The sequence below is a fragment of the Meriones unguiculatus genome, chromosome 19 (assembly GCF_030254825.1).
Source record: "Meriones unguiculatus strain TT.TT164.6M chromosome 19, Bangor_MerUng_6.1, whole genome shotgun sequence".
Lineage (NCBI taxonomy): Eukaryota > Metazoa > Chordata > Mammalia > Rodentia > Muridae > Meriones > Meriones unguiculatus.
The window spans coordinates 33535024-33557641 of record NC_083366.1 but is presented as its reverse complement, the minus strand read 5'-3'; the positions used below and the strand labels follow the sequence as shown (position 1 = coordinate 33557641).

General features: G+C 39.6%; 1 protein-coding gene and 1 long non-coding RNA gene across 2 annotated transcripts in view; one reads left to right on the top strand and one right to left on the bottom strand.

The window, feature by feature from the left end:
• LOC132649265 (uncharacterized) overlaps nt 1–22618 on the top strand; it is a 114259-nt gene that overhangs the window by 88386 nt on the left and 3255 nt on the right. The window contains exons 4-5 of the long non-coding RNA XR_009587705.1: nt 11284–11386; nt 13738–14087. This is a non-coding gene — a long non-coding RNA (uncharacterized LOC132649265). The remainder of the gene's footprint in view (nt 1–11283; nt 11387–13737; nt 14088–22618) is intronic.
• On the bottom strand, nt 20031–20399 carry LOC110556831 (anaphase-promoting complex subunit 15-like; the record flags this gene model as incomplete). Its single annotated transcript, XM_060372540.1, is given in 1 exon segment — nt 20031–20399. A coding segment is annotated over 1 exon segment (315 nt), but the record flags the coding sequence as incomplete, so codon positions are not given.

Below are 22618 nucleotides of genomic sequence, written 5' to 3'. Positions count from 1 at the left end.
GATTACATTGATGGATTTCCATATGTTGAACCACCCTTACATGCCTGGGATGAAGCCTACTTGGTCGTGGTGGATGATATCTTTGATGTGTTCTTGGATTCAGTTTGCAGGGGAGCAGCCTTGCTAGGCCACAGAAGAGGACATTGCAGCCAGGCCTGAAGAGACTTGATAAGCTAGGGTCAGATGGAAGGGGAGGAGGTCCTTTCCTATTAGTGGACTTGGTAAGGGGCAGGGAGGAGATGAGGGAGGGAGGGTGGGATTGGGAGGGAAGGAGGGAGGGACTACAGCTGGATTACAAAGTAAATAACCCGTGATTAATATAAAAAAATTAATTAATTAAAAAAAAAGAAAGGCCTCAGTCTGTTTGACTATCTTCAAGTATTTCATTGCTGATTTTATTTGTTTCCTCTGTTATCATCTTCATAAGCCTAGATTTAAGGTCATTTTTCTTGTGTTTCAGTTGTGTTAGGGTATCCAGGGCTGATTCCTTGGGATAACTGGGTTCTGGAGATGCCATATTGCTTTGGCTTTTGTTGTTTGTATGTTATGCTGGCCTTTAGCCATCTGTTGTCTGTGGCATTGGCTGGTAGTTTCTGGAGCCTGCTGGAATCCTGTAGAAGAGAGGTACAGTTCGGCAAGGGTCCTGGACAGCAAGCTGGATATCCTTGCAGGAGTTCTTCTCAGATTGGAGGGTATGGCCTCTGAGTGGCCAGTGTTTCTCAGTGAATTTCCTTGACCTCACATGTATGATCCTGTGGACTATCTGGAATCCTCAGGAGCTCTCCTCTCATTCGGAGAAGTCCCAGAGACAGCTGCCCTGCCACTGGCTTTCTTGCTCTGACGTTAATGAGCTGCAGCTGCCCAGTGTCCTCAGACACTGTGTTTGCTGGGTACAGCCATCTTGGAAAACTAGCAATCCCAGAGGTTTAGTCAGTCTCTCTAGGAAGATGGGTTGAGTTTTGGAGTAGTGTCTGGGCTGTTCCTGTGGATCCTGGAGATCAGGAGGCCCGAGGTTGGAGTTGCAGGCTCTGGTACCCAGAAGGTGTTCTCTGGACAGCGACAGTAGCACATAGGTGTGTGGCTAGATGCTGGAGATGAACTGCTGGAAGGAACCCAGGAACTTTTCTGGGGATTAGCTGGGTGACCTAAGGTCGGACCCACTTGTATCCTTCACCATGGGGTCTACTTTTACCTGGGAAACACAGTTGTTCATGTTTGGAGGCCCACACTTTGGTTGTCAGTAGATCAATGTGCAATCATTGCTGTCCTACTGATCAGGCACCATATGGGATCCATGCTGCCATCTTGGAGCAACCCCCAGTCTCCACTTTTTATTGCCAGTTTGTTTCACACAGTGCTGTTAAATTATCTGGCATCATATTATAACTCACAAGTGTCTGTACTTCTAAGAATTATTTTCACTCAGGGTTGAATATCCAAAGGCTTACCTAACTCCTGAAAACACTGTCAACCTCTCTTCTGGTACCATACAGCAACCCCTGAGGATAAAGTCTGGAAAAGATTAGAATGATAACGGGTGCCTGGCCTTCAATATTTAAGAAGATATATAGAGTTCTGACTGGATTATGTATATTCTGGATTTTGTATATTCACACATATGCAAGCATGAACATACATGCATATATACGAGAGAAACTGTGGCTTGTATTCTATCTAACTTCACTTGAGTTTTATGTACAAGGCCAATTCTTGATATTTTCATAACCAAAATGCCACTGAACTTCTCCATTATTTGTATTTAAAGGCTTACATCACTACAGAAAGTTAATGAGCTTGAAAGAGTTAAAGAGTTTTTTAAAAGATATTTAAGGGCAAGCAGTGTAGCTCACTGATGTAGCACTACTAATCTAGTATATTCAAGATTATATTACCCATATCACCCATGGAGCCACACACACACACACACACACACACACACACATACACACACACACACTACAGTGGGTTCCCTCAGCTGGATTCTTTAAAAAGCTAGGCTCCTACACATATGTACAACTCCCCTGCCTAGGCAGTTCTGTCATTGATTTCTCTGGAAACATGTTTCCAGGAACCACTGGGCTAGATGGGGAAATCATCTGGGAACTACTTGCCTCACTGACAGGAGAGGAAGGTGGGGGAAATCTCCCAACTGAAACGTTGGCTCATGGCCTGTGTGGTTACATGGGACTGTCATCAAGACAGTTTCAATTGGTTGGTAAGGAGGAGGAATGTTTCTCAGTTTTCATGCTTGTGCAATGCAATTTCAACAGTAAATGGGAAAAGCTTCTGTGCTTGTTTCGCACAGAACCCCAAGCTCATGGAAAAAGGCTAAGGGTGTGAAACAAGGATTAAAATATGTGAAATGTCATGGATACTGATTAGAATTACACAGGGCTTATTTATTCTCCATGGTTTGCCCTCAACGCTCAGCATCCAACACTGAGTGACCAGAGGGAAGCAGGAGTGGTACTAAAATTGCAGGGCAGAGTGGCAGGGAGTGAGGATATAGTGCAGATGAAGTGAGAAGGGAAAAGCTTGGGTATGGAAAACTGCACATGGCAGCCACTGCCAGTCTAGGAAATGAAAAGGCCCTTGGAGTGGGAACTGATGGAACAGACTCTTCTATTTGCCTCCAAATAACATGCACACATTGCCAACAGGAATTTGAGTTGTTCAGAAGGGAGAGATGAATGTTGTTCATTCAATGTGGTGTGAAAAAAAAAGGAAACTTTCCTGCTAAAACTGGTCATCTCAATCTTCTACATGTCCTGAGATATACAACAAAGTAAGGACCAGCCTGAACCCCTCTGCAGTTTAGGATTATGGCCCAGGAACAGACACTGTGAACGAGTGAGCAAATGAAGCCACATGGAAAAGAGTTAAACTCAGTGAGAACCCAGCTCCCTTTGTCCTCAACCTGCCCCTCCATTCGCTCTTCATTCTCATACCAACCTTCTACATATCACCCTACTTCATGTTTCTGTTCCCAGAATCTCAGCAAACAGTCCATTTAAGTGAATTCAGAATTCTGCCATATCTCATTCTTCTCTAGAAAATTCAACAACAACAACAAAAAAAAGAAAGAAAGAAAGAAAGAAAGAAAGAAAGAAAGAAAGAAAGAAAGAAAGAAAGAAAGAAAGAAAGAAAGAAAGAAAGAAAGAAAGAAAATGAAAAGAAAAAGATGGGGGAAATGTTGTAAATTCTGTTATTCTGTTGTCTAGAGATGCTGCCCAGTTTGGTCGTAGGCCAGATGCTTGACAGCTTGTTAAAAGGCAGTTTAGACATCAGGCATTTCTACCATTGAATAAGAATCTGTGTTTTATAAATTAGCACACAATATTTTCAGATACTTATAAGGTACACACAAATATTTAACACATAACATATAATGATCAAGTCAGAGTAATTATCATTACCCCTGATTCAAACATTTAGGATATCTTTTTTATCACTCACCTTTCATGAGGAACCATTAACTGACAATAGCTACTCATAGAAGAGTGAGAATGTTGATGGGCTCAGTCTTGTACAGGTCTTGTGCACAATACCATAGTCTATGAACCATAGCAGGTCTGATTTCTTGGTTACAATGTCTTTTGTTATGTCTAAAAGACATTTCCACAGCACTGGCCCCCATCCTCTGGATCTTGCATTCTTTTTACTCATCTCTTCTTTTATGTAAATAGTGACTTAATTCTCAGCATTCTGACTAGTTATGTTTCTCTGCATTAACCATCACTTGCAGCAAACAGAAGATTCTCTGAGAAAAAAAAATGGGAACCAGAACTAAACTAATCTATGGATATAAACAAAACAAATTTAAAAAAAAATTAAGGTAGCTTGACACCACACCCATTCACCAAAACAATAGTAGTGGGTCTGTCCCCTTCCACCCACCAACCAAGAACTGTGACCTTAGAAGCTAAAAGTCCATAGACTTTTACTCAAATTTATAGAATCAAACATGACTTCTATCCTTGAGAGGGAACTTCAAATCTAATCAGAAAGCAGTTGAATGACCCATGACACTCATACCATTATTGCACCAGTGGCTCCATCTATCCTAGAAGGTTGGTATCAGCTCTCAGGATTCACAGCTGGGTGTGGTTTTGATGACCTTTCTTCCAAGGCGAATGGTATAGTGCCTTCTGGCACTATGGAAGCTAGCCAACGAGGAGGATGCTTCTAACTCAGTTCTAGCATGATTTTTCTATGTTGTGCCGTGTTTAGGCTTGAGTTCTTACCATTTAGTTATGGTGGGCAACCAAGAGTGAAATAACTTATACTTTCTATATGTTGAAGTTATTCAGACTTTTCTAGCTATCTTGAAACATTTGATAATTCTTGGTAGACTATAATCTACTTACTATGCTATAAAACACTAGAATCAATTCCCTGCTTGCCTGCATTGTCTCACTTTTTTCTAAACACCTTGTCCCTACACTTCTAATGAATTAACAGGCACTATTCTACTTTCTGTATCTATGAAATCAACTATTTTTATTGCCCACAAATGAGAACATCTAGTAACCACATTCCTCTGCCTGCTTTATTTCATTAACATAATGTTAAAGTTTAAATATAAAGTGTTCTCTATGAGTCCAAGTGGTTCTCTTTTGGCTTTGGATACAGTTTGGGGAACTTGTGGAACCTTTAGGAACTAGTTCTAACTGGTGTGTGTGAGATCTTGGGAGTTTTAAAGTCCAGACTCCGCCCCCCCTTTTTTTTATTCCTTTCTCTCCTCATGATCATCTAAAATGCTAACACGTAGCCTCATGGCTTCTACCACCATGCTTTGGTGGGGGGGTGTCATGATAGCTGGTCCTATGAAATGAGAAGGAAAACAAACCATTCTTCCTTTACAATGTTTCTTATTGGGTGCTTTGTCACAGCAATGAGCAAAGAATGTAATGAACAGAGCATCTCCCAGGTTGTATTTTCCTCCCATAAGTCTTTTCCACCGTGGCTAATAGCTATCAAATGCTAAGCTGCAGATGCTTTTATTTTCACCTCTTACTATCTGGGTCCTAATGATCAGCTATACATCCGTATAAAGAATAGCAAAAAAGGTAAGCTAAAATTAATTTGTCCCTATTATTTGATTAGCCAGTTTTCCATTTTTTTGTGACAAAATAACCAAGATAATAACCTGATAAGGCAACAAGGTTTAGGGCTTGGGAGCAGCTCAGTGGAAGAGCACTCAACGAGCATACAAATGTCCTTTTATTCTCTCCTCCAGGAACACAAAGTAAAACAATAAGGAGGAATAGTTTATTGGGGTTGTTGTGTTCAAAGGGTCCAGTCCATAATCACTTGGTTCCATGAAGAACCAATTAGGTTCCATCTGGCAACTCAGTTCATCATATTAGGAGCATGTGACCAAGAGAACCTTGTCACCTCATGGTATAAGAAGGGTTGAAGTTCACAGTATCCACCTAGGTGATTTACACAATTATACAACTTCCTTCTGAAATGTCTTACCTTCTAAATACTTCCATGCTTCTCAATAATGACATGTGTCACTGAATAAACTTTCAATACATGAGTCTTTAGGGACATTTAAAGTCAAATTGTAACATTACTCAAAGTGTGACATTACTCAAATTACAGCATCATCTATAAGCTTGTTAAAATGAAAAGTTTTGAGTCCCACCTAAACCTACTATTTCTACATTTTAACAATTTTTTTTCTCCAGGTGATATGAATGTGCACATTAAAGTTTGAGAAGCTCTTGCCAAGGAAACACTGAACTCATATATCCTATTCACTGTTGTCAACATTGCTCTTTGTCAATTGAACACTTTCTATTCTAGAACAGTAAGTCAAACAAGATGTACTAAGAATACTTACTGCTTTCAGTTTATCTTTCCTGTTTCTCTAATCCATTTCTAGTGACTTGTGAAGAGAGTGAAGAAAGCATTGACTAGTCTTCCCATCCACAGGCTGTGGGCTTAGTAGAACTTATCCCAACCAGGTGCATAAACTAAGCCCAAGATAGAAATAAAGATTTCTTCCTTTTTTCTGCTAAAACATCTCACACACACACACACACACACACACACACACACACACAAAGGACTACACCAAATTTCATTCCTGTATCTTCTCTGGCTTAGGCAAGACTATGAAAATCACAAAGCATATTTTAAAGAGACCTAAATCTTTACTACATTTACCTCACCAAACCTTCCTCTGCAAACAAATATTTGTCTAGCTTTCCAGCTTGTTATTATTATGTTGTTATAAACTAATGACATGTCAACCCTATCTTTATGACAGTCAAATAATACAGTTTTAGGTTTTTTTTTATATGAAAGCAATTTAGTGGCATCAAGTAGCCATTTGTTCTAATGCTCTTGATGCTCCCTAGTTATTAGTAAGCCACTTAGATACTTCAAATTACTTTCGTGGTGCACAGATTCAGACGTCTTAGTGCATGCCCAACCACTGACAGTAGAGTGAGGATATTCTCCACCTCACCTACACCCATTCTAAACCTAAAACACAGTCTTCAATCTGAGTGCATTTGTGTCTGCTCACCTATTTCCAGGCTACTGTTATAGGACTGACAGTAACTTTTGGAATCTCTAACCTAAGAAAATGAGCTGCAAGCAAGTTTATTTGCAGAAAGAGTCAAAACATTGATTTTCTTCAGGCTTCTGTTTACAAGAACAAGGGAATTTTATAAATACTAAGCAATCGCCTGCAAAGCTCAGGAAACTGAAGGATGAAGGCAGAGGCTGCCTCTGAATTTCTGATGGACCACAGTTGGTGTTCTGCTTAGTATCCACCAGTCTTAGTCATCTCTACAAACACACATAAATGACAAAAGGGCTCAATTTAGACAAATATGTGAAGCCATTGGCTAGTTCACAAAAGACATCTCCAAGGATTTCCTGTAACAAATGGGCAAAACTTTGAAATGAGAACAAAGACTCAGTATTGCATAATGTGGAAGAAGCTGAATTGGGACTTAATAGGAAAGTATTTGCAAACAAAACCTAATGAAATCTAGGGAAACTAACTGGTTCCAATCAGCTTGTACAACCTGTCTTTCCAGCAATTTAGAGCACCAAAAAATGTAGGATAAATGAAAAAAAAAATGGAGCCCTGCCTCTTTAAAATAGGATTCTTGATTGTGGCATCTTCCCAAAAAATCAACACTGAAGAAACATACCAAGTAATTTACACCACCTATAACAGCTTTTGACTTGTTTATATCAAAACTCATTTTAAATGACACAAACTCAGTTGGACATTGAATCATACTAATTTCACATGAGCAGTTTGTCTTATCTCATTTTTTATTAAATTTTTATTTTTATATTGATTACAGTTTAATCACTTTGTATCCCAGCTGTAGCTGTCCTCCTCTGTGACCTGGCAAGGCTGCTCCCCCAACAGGGGAGATGATCAAAGAGCCAGCCCATGAGTTCATGTCAGAGACAGACCCTATTACCCTTACTAGGGAACCCTCTTGGAGACTGAGCTGCCATGGGCTACATCTGAGCAGGGGTTCTAGCTTATCTCCATGCATGGTCTTTGGTTGAAGTATCAGTCTCAGAAAAGACCCCTCTGCCCACATGTTTTGGTTCTTTTGCTCTCCTTGTGGAGCTCCTGTCCTCTCCAGGTCTTACTAACTCCCCCTTCTTTCCTAAGATTCCCTGCACTCTGCCCAAAGTTTGATTATGAATCTCAGCATCTGCTTTGATACACTTCTTGGTAGAGTCTTTCAAAGGCCCTCTGTGGTAGGCTCCTGATCTGTTCCTGTTTTCTCTTTCTTCCAATATCCATCCTGTTTTTCTTTCTGAGTAAGGATTGCTCATCTTACTCAGGGTTCTCCTTCTTGCTTAGCTTCTTTAGGTATACAGATTTTAGTATGTTTAAAAACATACTAAAGACACAGAAACACACACACAGTATATACTCACTTATAAGCAGATATTAGACTTATAATATACGATATATATATACTAAAATCTGTCTTACCTCATTTTAACTCACTGAAGAACACAATATTGTTGTTCTGGTTTAAGCTAAAAGCAGGAAGGTATTGATTCTATTTATAATTGGTTAAAAAGAAAAAAAAACAAGCAGATGTAAACTTAATCATAAGGAGAAAAAGTATGTTTTCTTCTGAGTCCCACTTCTAGTTCTTTATACTACCCAGTCATGTTATAGTAAAATAGGAAATGTCATCTCTCTTCATGGAAATCAGATCATTGCACCAAGTATGATGTGGGAATTTGGCAAATCTTCATCAGTAGAAGACACTGGAAATATCATCTTAAGCAAAGTATGCCATACTTAGAAGACAATGTTTCATGATTTTTTTTCTCACATACAGATCTCAGAATTTAATTTTTAGATATTTGCAATATGTATGTGGGAAGGAATAAGCCATGAAAATAGAAGTGAGACCAGAAGAGGAAACTAGAAGTATTAAGAGAAGGCTGGGGAGAAGAAAATCAGAGGAAATAGAAATAGAATGCTAGTGATAGGGGAATAGAGGGAAGATGGTGGTGGAAGAAGAAAGCTAAGGGGTAGGACCAGTAAGAAGGATGGAGAAAACAAAGTGTATGTGAAAATGCCATAATGAAAGGCATTATTTCACATGTAATTTTATAACTTAAAAAATTTAGCCAGAATATTTGACTCAACAAAACCTAGATACAAGCAATTTAACAACTACCACCTGAACCATAAACTTTGAATATTTAACTCCAATTTACTTTGCTGTTTTATGTTAATATGACTGAGTGTTGGATATCTTGGCTTTCACATATCTCCCACTATACATTCTGCGCTACAGTTTGGATTTTTAAAGAACAATTGTCCAGATTATTGAATCTCTATTCAAAGGTGTCTAACCAACAACCAAATTTTTTCATTTAAACAAATCATAATTTTCTGCTCTAGATTTTCAACTTTCTTTTTAATTATACTGTGTTGGTAATGCTCTCTTCTTACACTATAATTTCTGTTCCTTTTTTGCATTTTTTATTTCAAAAATAGTTTCTATTATTTTTCAAATTTTGTATTAAACCCCAGAATACTAATTCCTTTTTCTTCGTTGCTTGTTTTAGCTTTTTATTAAATTTTTATGAATTTTACATCATGCACCCCAATCCCACCCTTCTCCCCATCCTTTCATATCTGCTGTCTTCCCTTGCAACCTCCCCACCGAAAGAAAATTAACTAAATAAATAAATGCAGCAAAACAGAGAGAGACAGAAAAAATATATTAAAACAAAAACATGAACATCTCACTGTGGAAGCTGCAGTGTTTCCCACAGTAGACCCTTTTCCCCAAACAGCTTTACTTGCAAATGTTCATTGCAATGAGTCATTGGTCTGGTTCAAGGCCTCGGGCTTCTGCTGCACTATCAACACTGGATCTTCACTGGGACTCTTCTTAGATATCCTGTGTCATGAAAATCCTGCAACTTTGGTTCTGTAAAACCAACCCTTTCGTATGCTCCAGTATTTCATAAATGAGGTAGATACTGGGATGGCCAACTCAAGGCCATGCATCTGAGCCTGGGTTGTGGCTGTGTTGGTCAGCTTGCCATCTCTCCTTCACTCATACTGCCAGGGCTAGCTCTCCCAGTTTGCCCAGGAGAAGGGCCAGACCAGCTCTCCTACTTGTGGCAGCCTGTCAGCTCTCCCATGCCTGTGCCAGTAGGGCCAGTTCTACCAAGCTTCCCAGGCCAGGTGAAGGTGTGGGGCATGTTCTCCCCCGTGCTACAGTCAGTGAGAAGCAGGGCCAGGCTCTCCAGCACCACTGCATGGAGGGGTAGGGCCATTTCTACCACACCCAGACAACCAGGGCCAACTCTTCCACACTGCCCAAGTGAGGGAGCTGGGCCAGCTCTTCTGCCTGCCACTGGTGATGGCAGGAGTGGGTGGGAGCAATGCTAACGCTCTCACTTGCCACTTGTGTCTTCACAATGGGTCTTTTTTTTTTTTACTATCATAGTTTATCTTATTAGAGTTCATCCTTTGTGAGGATTATAGTTCCTGTGAGAACCCCGATTGTTTCTGGTGCTGTCACACAAAAGGACTGATTCAGCTGAGCCTCAGGAATTTTATCAGCTTGTGTATTAATCTCTCCCACAAATTCCCATCATAGAACTAATGGGTTTTGTGCTGTATTTCATAGACCTCAGATCCCAGTACCTAGCTAGGGGCAGTGAGGAAATGAAAATGGACATAAACAGAGACATACATTCAATGAAGTTGGGAGTATGTGACTTTCTCTAGCTGATTTGATGAAAATGTTAGCATGTTTACTATGTACAGCACAAGAGAAATAGTTGGCTAGTCTCTGTAGGAGGTCTGTATGGGACAGTCTCAGTCCATAAATGTCTGGGAAAAGAAAGCGACAGTTGTTCATCTTTGCACACACTGATCAATTGTTCATAAATACTCATATGCTGGCTCTCCAGAAAAGCTTTGCCATTCCTCTTGAACCTGGCCCATATGGGCAACAGCTTTGTCAATTTCCCGTGGGTTAATTGGTCTTGGAGTCCTAGACAGGCTGTGTTCATGTCAAAAACATTCACTCAGGACTTTTTCCTCCCTATAGTTTATGCTCTTACACTCAGCACAAATTTAGTCTTTGTGTATTAATTATGACAAATATTGTTGCTTCTCAAGTCTTGTGGGTACAATTTCTTCACTTTCTTTCATAGTTTTGTCAGTTCTCAAGATTCTTAGTACAAAGAAGCTAAATTTTCAGCTTTCTGTTCTTGTGGGTGACAGGAACACAAAGAAAGCTGCCTTCTTCCCTTGACCTGGTTAATCTCCTTTCTGTTCTGGGCCTCCAGGCCTCTCTGCCCCTTCCATAGTAGCATGGGCTGGCCATGCAATCAACTTTGCCTCTTTCCTGTCATGTTGAAACTTCTCTTTTAATTTTTATGGAGATTAAAGATACGTATGAGTTTACCTAGGTCATATTTCAAATTCACAACTTGTTTGGGTTGAGCACAGCTACATCTCAACTCGTAAAAAATCCCACCTTTTTTAGTACAACCACCAGCAACTTGAATCCATCTGAATATGTAGTTTCCTGACATCTTCCTTGATACATATGTACAAACACATTTAACAAGAGCAGAGTAGAAAAGAATGGAAATTATGTCCTATATGCTTGTATATACAAAATCACATCAACATCTGTATCTGTAGAACTAGCTACTTAACATTTGTAACTCAGTGTTTGAAGTTATCATTTGAAAACCTAAAATAAATTCTCCCTGTGCTTTCATGGCTACTTACAGATGTGTTTGGATTTTGGATGATGGAGATAGAAATACCTTGACAACCATGCTTTCAGCAGAGACTGAAAACAGCTACACTCTGCTCTCCTGCTTCAGCTCTGATGTAAGCAAGTGTCTCCTTACTATGAATATAATGACACAGATGTTGCATGTTTATACTATTTTTAGTGATTTAAGTGTATAAAAGTTCCTCTAGTCATACTACTAAAAGGCTATCTTGTGTCCCTAAACAAAAGGAGGCTGTGGAATGTGTGTGTGTGTGTGTGTGTGTGTGTGTGTGTGTGTGTGTGTGTAGTTTTTAAACAGAAAAACCTAAAACAGAATTAGAGAATTCTGAATTATGCATTGAGGTGTTGTTGAACATGTTATGACCAGAAGTTCAAAGTCCCTAATTCTGTTTTTCTCCTCAGAATGTTGGCTTAGTGTTTACAACTTTATATAACACAACTATAGCAGATAATGAAATCAGAGTTATATTCGTATAAAGCAGGAGAAGGAATTAAAGAAAAAATTATTGACTGATTACAGAACATACATACACACAAATCTGAAAACATTAAATAAATGATAGAAAGAAAGAAAGAAAGAAAGAAGAAAGAAAGAAAGAAAGAAAGAAAGAAAGAAAGAAAGAAAGAAAGAAAGAAAGAAAGAAAGAAAGAAAGAAAGAAAGGAAGGAAGAGGAGAGGAGAGGAGAGGAGAGGAGAGGAGAGGAGAGGAGAGGAGAGGAGAGGAGAGGAGAGGAGAGGAGAGGAGAGGAGAGGAGAGGAGAGGAGAGGAGAGGAGAGGAGAGGAGAGGAGAGGAGAGGAGAGGAGAGGAGAGGAGAGGAGAGGAGAGGAGAGGAGAGGAGAAAAATCACCAGGGAATATATTTTGATGATTTCCTGGAGAGGGTAAACTTCAGGCCTCACAGTTCTTACGCTGGTTTACTTTGCACCAACCTCAATTCCTTTCTATTGATCTAGGTCTCCCTTAGGGGACACAAAGAATAAAATCTTCCAACCTAGCATGAGAAAGCCCATGAATCATCTCCTCAGTAAGCCACATCTAGACTGTGGTATTCCTTTGATTTTTCAGACTTCTAAAACTTTACTGAAATATGTATTTGTGTCCTCTCAGCTCGTAAAACATTGCCTCCATTTCAGCTATCACAGAGGGGAATTCTATTATTTACTTTTATTTTTAAATATTAAGTACCAACTTATGCTCAGATAACAATTAATATTTAGTTCATATTAAAATAATTGGATTTTTGTTAGGCTGTCATGGCTAGGTTGGGAAGAAACTTCAGAGGGAGGTAAGGTACCACACCCAGAGGTCACAAATAACAAGACCACAGGACGCACAGGGTCATGAACAGTGCTCTCTATTTGGCCTAACAATATTTTGAGTAGCTGTGAAATTGGAAAGCAACGTTTTCCCTTTCATTGCCTATAATAATTTTCCCTAGGGGAATTATAAATATAACACTCTTTTCATTCTGCTTTTTTTTTTCCAAATCTATAAAGGACCACGAACCTCCCTTCTTAGAAAAGTGGAGAAATTTGGCAAGCAGGAGCCCTGTTTAGTCAACTCCCAATTTTCCTAACCTAAAATCATGGTGCATCCATGCCACTATGAACAGAGTTGTTGTGTAAAAAGAAACAGCAAACTACAGGTTCTCACTCACACAAAACGTTATGGACTCTTTGAGCTTCAAACAAACATTGGGTTGGCATTGGCCTTCCATCTTCACAGAGGGCAAATCCTGACACCACCACCACTGAGCGTCTTTCTTTACCAGGTGGTGCGGTTAGATCCGTCCAGAACCCTACTCAAATACACTCGTGTCCTAATCAGACAAGCTATTTCTCAGATAGTTTGTGATCTCAAAACTCTGTATCCTCAACAGCAGTCTCAGAATTTCAGTAAGTCAAAGGGTCATTCTTGGATTATAACTTTTCCCAACTCTGCAAATATGCTCATCCAGTGAATGCTGGTAAAGTTGCTTCAGCCCTTGATGGCTTCTGCTCAGTCATATTTTCCCACCCGAGGCAGGCTTGTATGCCAACCAGTTTAGCCTCTCTGGTATATACAAGGGGAAGGAGTCTGTGTTGTTATTTAGTCACACTTACAGAAACCAATGAAATGCTTCTGAAGCCAATTACAAAGGGGATGTTGGAAAATGATAAGGGTGACCAGGAATCATATTATCAATCCAATGTCAAAATCATCTTGATCCAAAAGTAATGAAGTTAAATATACTTAAGGGTGTTTCTGTGAGTGTTGAGAATAGCCTGAAGAACAAATTCAGTAACTAAAGCTGAGAACCATGTATATGGAAACTGTGGTGATTTGAATGAAAACAAGCTCATAAGGATTGGCACTATTGGGAAGTGTGGCCTTGTTGAAGGGAGTATATTCCAGGGCTTTGAAAATTCAAAAGCCCAAGCCTGATCCACTGTCTCTCTCATCCAGCTGCCTGCTGATTCAGATGCAGAACTTTCAGCTACCATTCCAAAACCATGTCTGACTGGACCCTGCCATGCTTCCTGCTACGATGATAATAGACTAAACCTCTGAAACTGAAAGCCAAATACCAATTAAATACGTTTTTCTTTATAAAAGTTGCCATGGTCACGGTGTCTCTTCCCAGCAATAGAAATCATAAGACAGAAGTTGGCATCAGAGTTTGGGTTATTTTGCTGTTACAGACCTGACCTTATTTCTTGGTGGAATGTGGACTTTGGGATTCTGGATTAGGAGCGCAGCTGACTGATTTAAATGGAACTTAGTGGACCATACAAGTTGGAGCAGGGAAGGCAATGGTACAGTGACAATTTTGGAGTTTCTCTTTCTTTCAAAAACTTCAAAAACACAAAAATATTATAAGAATATGTTTCTGTTTTAATCCTAGGTGTAGAATATGGGGTTGCTTCCAATTGTTCACAGCAGCTGACTATGATTTGGTCATGTTTTATGGGGCATGATTTTGTCAGCTGTCTATAGTTTCTGTGATTGTGTGACAGTTGGAATTCTGGAGATGTTTTAGAGGTCATATAATGTTAGGGCCCCAAGAACTGTGACGGGTTCTTGGTTGGTAAGTGGTGGTTGCTGTTAGTCATGGTTTGTTAGGTAGTCATTCACAAAGAAGAACTAGATATCCCAAAGGCAAAGTTTAAATTTTACCCAAGGAACTTGACACCTCTAATCATCAGGAAGCAGTCTAATGATAACTTTGTTCCCCTCTTCTGTCTAGTGTTAGGGAGTTAAAAGGGTAGAAGAATAGGGGTGGAAAGGAGTGGAAGAAAATAGTGCCCACAAGGTAGCAAAGACAGGCTACACAGTGTTGTTGAGAACAATGTAGATTATGACAATCTAGCTCAAGAGGTTTCTAAGAAAAGTATTAGTAAATGGACTAGAGATCATTCTTAGGATATTTTGATGAAGAATATAGGTGCTTCCTGCCCTTGTCCAAAAAAAAAAAAAAAAAAAAACTTTGCCTGAGGCTAAAGTGAAGAGTTTTGGATTAACAGCATTGGCAAAGGAGATTTCAAAACAGCCTTTTGTCAACTGTGTCCTGCAGTTATTGGTGGCCAGTGTTGTGTAGGTCTCTTATTAAAAGGAGCAAGCTGAGCAAGGAAAAATACAAAATTTACAGTTTAAGGATGAAAAAGTACCATGCATGGAGGCCAGAGAAGCCATTGTACAAAACTATGAAGGTGAAGCCTGGATTGTCCTGGAATTCCAAAGTTGTTGGAAAAACCAGAATCATGGGTTAGCTGCTGAGGAAAGCTGAAGATTGGATGTGGAAACAGCCCAAGAAGAAGAGTGTTTTAGTCAACAAAGCCGAAAAGAGACGGGAATGTGAAGAGCTCTTTGACATCAGGCATGGAAATGTGGAGATTTGTCCTTCTGGTTTTAGGTCTTACATTGGTCCAATACTTCCTCAATATATTCCTTTCCTTCCATTTTGGAATGGTAATGTATATTCTGTGCCCTTGTATGTTAGAAATATGTGATCTGCTTTTTTATTTTGATTTCAGGGAGTTAACCCTGAGTCTCATACAATTTTGGAGTTTTAAACAGTTTTGAGACTGTGATAGACAATGAGGGCTTTTGAAGTTGGAATGAATGATTTTTGTATTATGATAAAGTTACCAGCCCAGGAGTGGTGTGTGGTGGTTTGAAAAAAATTGGCCCCTATAGGGAGTGGCACCATTGGGAAGTGAGGCCTTGTTGGAAAAAAATGTGTCAGTAGAGGGTGGGCTTTGGGATTTCAGAAGCTCAAGTCTGGCCCAGTGTCTCTCTTTCTCCCTGTTGCCAGCAGATCCAGATGTAGAACTCTCAGCTACCACTCTAATATCATGTCTGCCAATGTGCCACTATGCTTCCCACCGTGGAAATAACAGGCTAAACTTCTGGAACCGTAAGCTAGCCTCAATTAAATATTTTCCTTTGTAAGAGTTGCTGTGATCAAGGTGTCTCTTCCCAGCAAGAACATTGACTAGTACAGAAACTTTACATAAACATATATATTCTTTTGATATCTGTAGGTATGTGGTACCCAAAAAAATGGGGGGTCTAGAAGACTTTGATATTTTAGAGTAAATGATGCTCAATGCTGTGATCCTGATGTAAATCACATTATATCATTCTGTTAACTTAGCTGTTTCAGTTTGCACCTAAAAGAAAACAAGCTTTCTCTCAATCTCCTCTTGCTATATTGCTGCCACAGTGGTTTTAATCTGTCCTAGAATAATCCAAGTACTATCTTAGGCCCTTCTCACTATGCTTCTCTCTGACTATGGCACTCTCTCCTTGGCCTTTTCATAATGTATCTTTCCTATGCATTAGGTATGCCTAGATTGCCACTCAGTAGCACAGGCCACCCCATTCAAATTACTCATTCTTTAAAAAGGCATAGGGGATCATATTAGTTTATGTTTACATCAACATATATATATATATATGAATATTTAAATGAAGGTATGCCCCTTGGTATAATACCTCAAGAGCAGGGACCAAACATGGAAAACATTCTTTGGAGATGTTGGTTGAGAGAGTACAAGAGACTCCAAAACAATATATGCCACTGCTGTTGCCCTTGGTTACCTTCCAGAATTTAAAAATACCATGTGCTTCAGACACAGGACTTGAAGGGGCTGATCAGTATCTGATCTGCAGGCCTCCTCTGAGGACTTGTTTCATAGTACTGGTAGTTGATATGTGAACTGCCAAGGCAGAGGGAAAGAATCAATAGTCCTGCCCAGCTCTGAAGCCTGTGGTCCACAAAAGTGACCAACAGGGATGGTATACTTAAAGGTGTAATAGTGGCACTCATATGTTTGTGGCAACCAACAGTTGTCTAATTGGATGCAAGGCGTGCTCAATAGAAAATTCAAGCCTGAACACTGAACTATGTCTAACAAGGACATGCATCCTAGAAGAGAACCTACTGCTGCCACTTCCCCAAATACTCAAGTAAGCGTCACTCGCATCCCTCGTCAAAGAAGGTGCTTTTTTTGTAGCAGACAGAGACAATTACAATTGAACAAAGTTCAGAGAACTGACCACAGGATGCCCAGCCTGAATTAATACATCTATAATACAACCCCTATGCCTATGGCTCGGGAAATATCATGGAAGAGGAGGCAAGAAGACCGTATGAGTGAACAGGCTCAGAAGTCTACTGTGGGAGTGAATCATCCAGAGATGACAAGAAAGATGCTCCCATGAAATCTTAAAAGTGTTGTTGCTCTCATAAATATACTTAGCCATTGACTATATTGGGAAGGAAGAATGCTACAGGTTTTGTTGTGTTTTGTTTTGTGTTTGTTTCTTATTTTTGAGAGCATTGTTTTAGATGACTTTGTAAATACTTGGAACTATTTTTCGGATATCTGACTTATCCCTATGTGTTGTGTTTCGATTTTGTAAAAAGAGTCTTTAGAGGATTTTTAGTAAAATATTTAGTTATTGAATTATTTGGGAAAAAAAGTGTTGCTGCCTAATCAAGGCCTGAAAGATGACAGCACAATTTTACAAGGCAAAAATGTGAAAAGCAGAATCTTGTTGGGCTCCACACTAATAGAACTACAAGGAATTAATGACTAGTAAAAGGAGGAAGTAAGTCTTCCCCAGGTTTAAGGCCCTCTAACTGGTTAGTTAATATGAAATTATCAACCTAAAACATATACATATTGGCAACACCAAATAAACTCAAATATATATATATATATATATATATATATCCTGATACATTTATATATATATATATATATATATATATAATCTGATAGATATATATTAAAGGACATGAATTAGGGAGTGAGAGGGACATGGAAGAAGATGAAGAAGAAAAAGGAGGAGAAATTATGAGAAAACAGTGTAAACATATGATTCTTGAACTTTTTTTTTAAGAAAAGGGGTGTACTCACTGTTCTATAAGTACCACACACTAACTGATTGTACCACTGGAGCGAAACTTTGGGCAGAGTGCAGGGAATCTTAGGAAAGAAGGGTGAGATAGAAAGACCTGGAGGGGACAGGAGCTCCAAAAGGAGACCAACAGAGCCATAAAAATTAAGCCCTGGGGACCCTGAAGAGAATGATACCCCAACAAAGACAATGCATGGAGAAAACCCCAGCTCGAAGCCCATAGACTCAGTCTCCAAGTGGGTTCCCTAGTAATGGGAACAGGGACTGTCTCTGGCATGAGCTCAGTGACAGGTTCTTTGTTCACCTCCCCCTGGGGGGGTGCAGCCTTGCCAGGCCACAGAGGAAGACAATGCAACCAGTCCTGATGAGACCTGATAGGCTAGGGTCAGAGGGCAGGGGAGGAGGACCTCCCCTATCAGTGGACTAGGAGAGGGACATACGGGGAGAAAGGTGGGATTGGGAGGAGACAAGGAAGGGGGCCACAGCAGGGATCAAACTGAGTAAATTTTAATAAATAATAATAATAATTAATAAAGAAAAGGTGGCAGAGAGTGGCTTGCCCATAAAGAGTACCTACTGCTCTTGCAAAGGACCCCAGTTGATTGCTAGCACAGGTCAGAGGGCAAATCACTGGCTATAACTTCAGTCCCAGGTGATCATTTGCTTTCTTCTGTCTCCGTGGCCACTGGTCTGATCTGCGCACATTCGCAACATGTACGCATAATCTAAAGCGGATTTTTTAAGTGTCCTATATCATACGACAAAACACAATTAACCTAATTACACACCTTTCAGATCTAGTATTATAGTAACGCACTGCCTTCTAAAATAAAGAAAGTACAAACTAATTTTAAAAGAAGCACCCTGACTGGAGCCTGTCTGCCTTTGCTGTGAATGCTGTTCTGAGTGGAGCTGGAGCCAGCTGATGTCGAAGGATGACATAACTGCCCTTTTTCTTAGTCACACAGTGAGCCACTGTTTCACACCAGAGGCCTTTTCCCTGTTACCACAGAATGAAATGACGGGGTTGTCTGTTGCAAGGAGGATAATTCCCCAGTCTGAAGAAGCCACGGAAAGTCATCAGAACACCGAATGCCAACATCATCATATGTTTACCTAAGAGACCTCATGGCCAATTTGATTATGCTGCTTTTCCCTCACTGCTCCTTTGCCGCTGGTTCATTCACAAAGACACTGAAAGGTCAGATGCCTCATTGGAGTTGACGACAATGAGTTCATAACCGTCTTCTCATCACTTTCCAGCCTCCAGTCTGAGAGCTAAGGCACAGTCAGATCCACTCACTGGAACATTACTTAGAATTCCCACTGGCTTCTCTCTTCTCTGCATTCTATGTCTTTCTGTCTTCCATATTCTTGTGATCACAACACATATAATATAGTAAATTAAGATTAAGGAGAGTTTAAAATATGTTTTTATGCAGTAAACGCCCAGCTAGCAACTTAAATATCTTATTACCCACCAAAGAACCATAAAACCTTATTTTGTACATTCTTGACATACTTTCCAAATAAAAAAGCAGCAGATTTTTATATTACCTTACCTTAATAAAATGGATATGTGAAAGTACCAATAGGATCAATGCAATGTAAATATCTAGACCGTCTCTGTTATATAATCAACTGTGCGATTCCACTCATTCAATACAGTTCATGATCAAATCACTGGGGGGGGGGATGGTCTAATTCAACATAGAGACAATCAACTTACTTGCCACTAAAATGTATAATTATCTGTTTGTGTTACATTGATAGTTACACATAGGATACAGTCAGACACACCAAGAAAGTGAAGGCACTCCAGCCACATTGTACAGAATCACAATCATACAAGGTATTCTAAAAAGAGGCTCTTGTATTTTATCATTGAGTTCATATTTAGTGGTTCTGGTATAAAACAGAAAATAAATACTATTTTTAAATGCAAAATTCTGATCTTGGCTCAGCCTTGGCCCTTCTGTTGCTCTCTTCTTCTTCTTCTTCTTCTTCTTCTTCTTCTTCTTCTTCTTCTTCTTCTTCTTCTTCTTCTTCTTCTTCTACTTCTTCTTCTTCTTCTTCTTCTTCAAGAGTCAGCCCTGTGTCTTTATTTAAGAAGGTTAGAAAGGGACCACACCTGGCAACCAACCAAGGAATGAGGTACCAGCCAGGAAGGTGGGATGGATTCAGGCTCTAGGAATTCAAGGGAAGACTGATGGCCTAGACGGGCCCAAGGAGACCTTGTCCAGGCAGCAGCTGAGAGAGCGCCTAAAGGAAAGCTTTAGGCACTACATCCACAAGCTGGATGTGGAGGCTGAGGGGCTGAAGCAGTGGATGCAAAATAGGTTGGGGTGGATGGAATCACTCTGAGGCCACCTTGGCTTGTCTACCTAGATCATCCACTGGTCCTGATCCTGTTCATTGCCTTCCATGTCCACCTCATTGACCTCTCCAACATCATTCTTCTCATCCATGTCCTGCATGTCCTCATCATCTTCTGAATCCCCTTCACTGTCCTCATCATCTTCATTCTCTTCTTCCTTATTATCGTAATGCTCTGAAGCAGACTTGCCAATAAGTAACAAGTTGTCTTTCTCTGCGATGCTTTGGAGCCAGGCCTGATACTGCTGCTCCTGCTGCTGCAGCTCTGTCTTTTTCACACAGGATCAATCCAGACTAAACTACAGTGTCTCAGTCACATGAGGAAAGAGTTAATGGAACAAGATGGGTTCCTAATCATGAACCAAGAGCCAGCAGCTGGTGGTGACCCCAAAGCACTCACCCAGGCCTCTGTTGCTTCCTTCTTAAGTGTTGCCTTCAGGTAGACATATGCCTGATCATATCATATTTTAAAAGGATCACTGTTTAAATCTAAAATAATTCATCTCTAATAGCAAGCAAATAATTCAGTAGGTCTTGATAAAAGGCATTTCCAATAAAGAAAAAAGACACACCACAATAAAAGTCAATATTGGGAGGACTGGAGAGATGGCTCAGTGGCAAAGAGCAGTGACTTCTCTTCCAGAGGTCCTGAGTTCAATTCTCAGCAACCACATGGTGGCTCATGACCATTTATAAAGGGATCTAATGCCCTCTTCTAGTGTGCAGGTACATACCCAGCAGACCACTCATACATGAAATAAATATTTTTTAAAAAAGTCAATATCACAGAATTGTGTTTCTACATAATACATTGTTTATACTCTAATCTCTACCCTATTGGTATGACGAGCAGAACTAAGCATTCCCATTAAAATTAAAAATTAATCAATATGGACTGGGAATGTTTAACCTCTTTATTTAATTCTTTTTTGTTTTTGCAATCAAACCATGAAAAGATGAAAGAGGAAAAAATGTTTTATGTTATCTTAGTGACATTTGCAAAGAAGCAAGAAACCGTTAGCACAGGTGCATGCTTCAGACTATCACTCCATCAGACTTGGACCCAAAAAGTAATTTGGAGTCTGAGGAAAAGTTGAAAATGAGTGCCCAATCAAATCCATAAAGTCTCTGAATTGTAGTATCCTTTTTAGATAGAGCTTGAGTGCTTCAGAATGAAGGAGCCAAAGTAGAAATTTTCAAATTTTATGGGTAAGCTCTAATAATATCTTACTTCTTTGTAAGCATTTTATCATATGAATAAAATGAGCCAAGAATTAACTCTCCAGAGCGCAGGGTGCCTGGCAGCCCCTATCAGACAAACTGAGTTCCTCCAATATAAGGAAGTCATAGCCTTTTTTGAGAGACTCACAAGAGGAAATGTGAAGCTCTAAAGCTCCAGACTAAATTTTCTTTGCTTTTGTTTTCCTATCTGTTATGAAAACTCAGTGGCATATTAAAAATAAGCTGAAAGGATACCAGACAGCAAAGCAATCCTGAGGAAAAAGAGAGAGAGAGAAATACTGGATGACTTGCCATTCCAAATATGTTATGGAGCTATAATGAGTACTGGCACAAAAGCAAACATGTAGATCAATGGAACAAAATAGAGGGTACTTGTATATACATCCATCTGATATTTTACAAAGAGGCAAAAAACATACTCTGGAGAAAAGGCAGCATCTTCAACAAATGCTGCCAGGAAAACTGGTGTCCACATGCAGAAGAATGCAATATGAATGCATGTCTATTATCCTATACAAAATTAGATCCAAACAGATCAAAGACATCAATTTCAAACATAAAGCAGTAAAACTACTAGCAGACAACACAGGCAGTACCATACAAGACTCCATTATCAAAGACTTTGATAAAGCCTCAAGGAATTAAGGCCAACAACTGACAACTGGACCTTCATTAAATGAAAAAGGTTCTGTACATCTAGGGAAATAATCACACAAATGAAGGAGAAACCCACATGATGGGAAAGGATCTACATCAGTTATACATCTGACAGAGGGCTAATATGCAAAATATTAAAAAACCTCAGAAAATGAAGAATGAAGAAAACATATTACCCAATTTTTAAAATGGCTAAGTATCTCAACAGTTCTGAATAAGAGAAATAAAAGTAGCAAAGAAATACCCCAAGACATGTACATTATCCTTAGAAATACTAGAATCAGAGGGAAGGAAAAGAGGTTCTCCCCTATCAGTGGACCTGGGGAGGGGCATGCATGCAGAGGGTGGAGGAAGGGAGGGATTGGGACAGGAGGAAGGAGGGAACCACGGGAGGGGGGGAAACAAAGTGAATAAAGTGTAATTAATAAAGAAGAAAGAAAGAAAGAAAGAAAGAAAGAAAGAAAGAAAGAAAGAAAGAAAGAAAAGAAAGAAAGAAATTAGAGAACCACAAATTAGAGTAACATTGCAATTTCATCTTACCCCGGCCAGAATACCTAAGATCAACAAAACCATTGAACACAAATGCTGATGAGGTTGCAGAGAGAGAGAGAAATCTTCAGTCACTGTTGGTGGCAATTCAAAA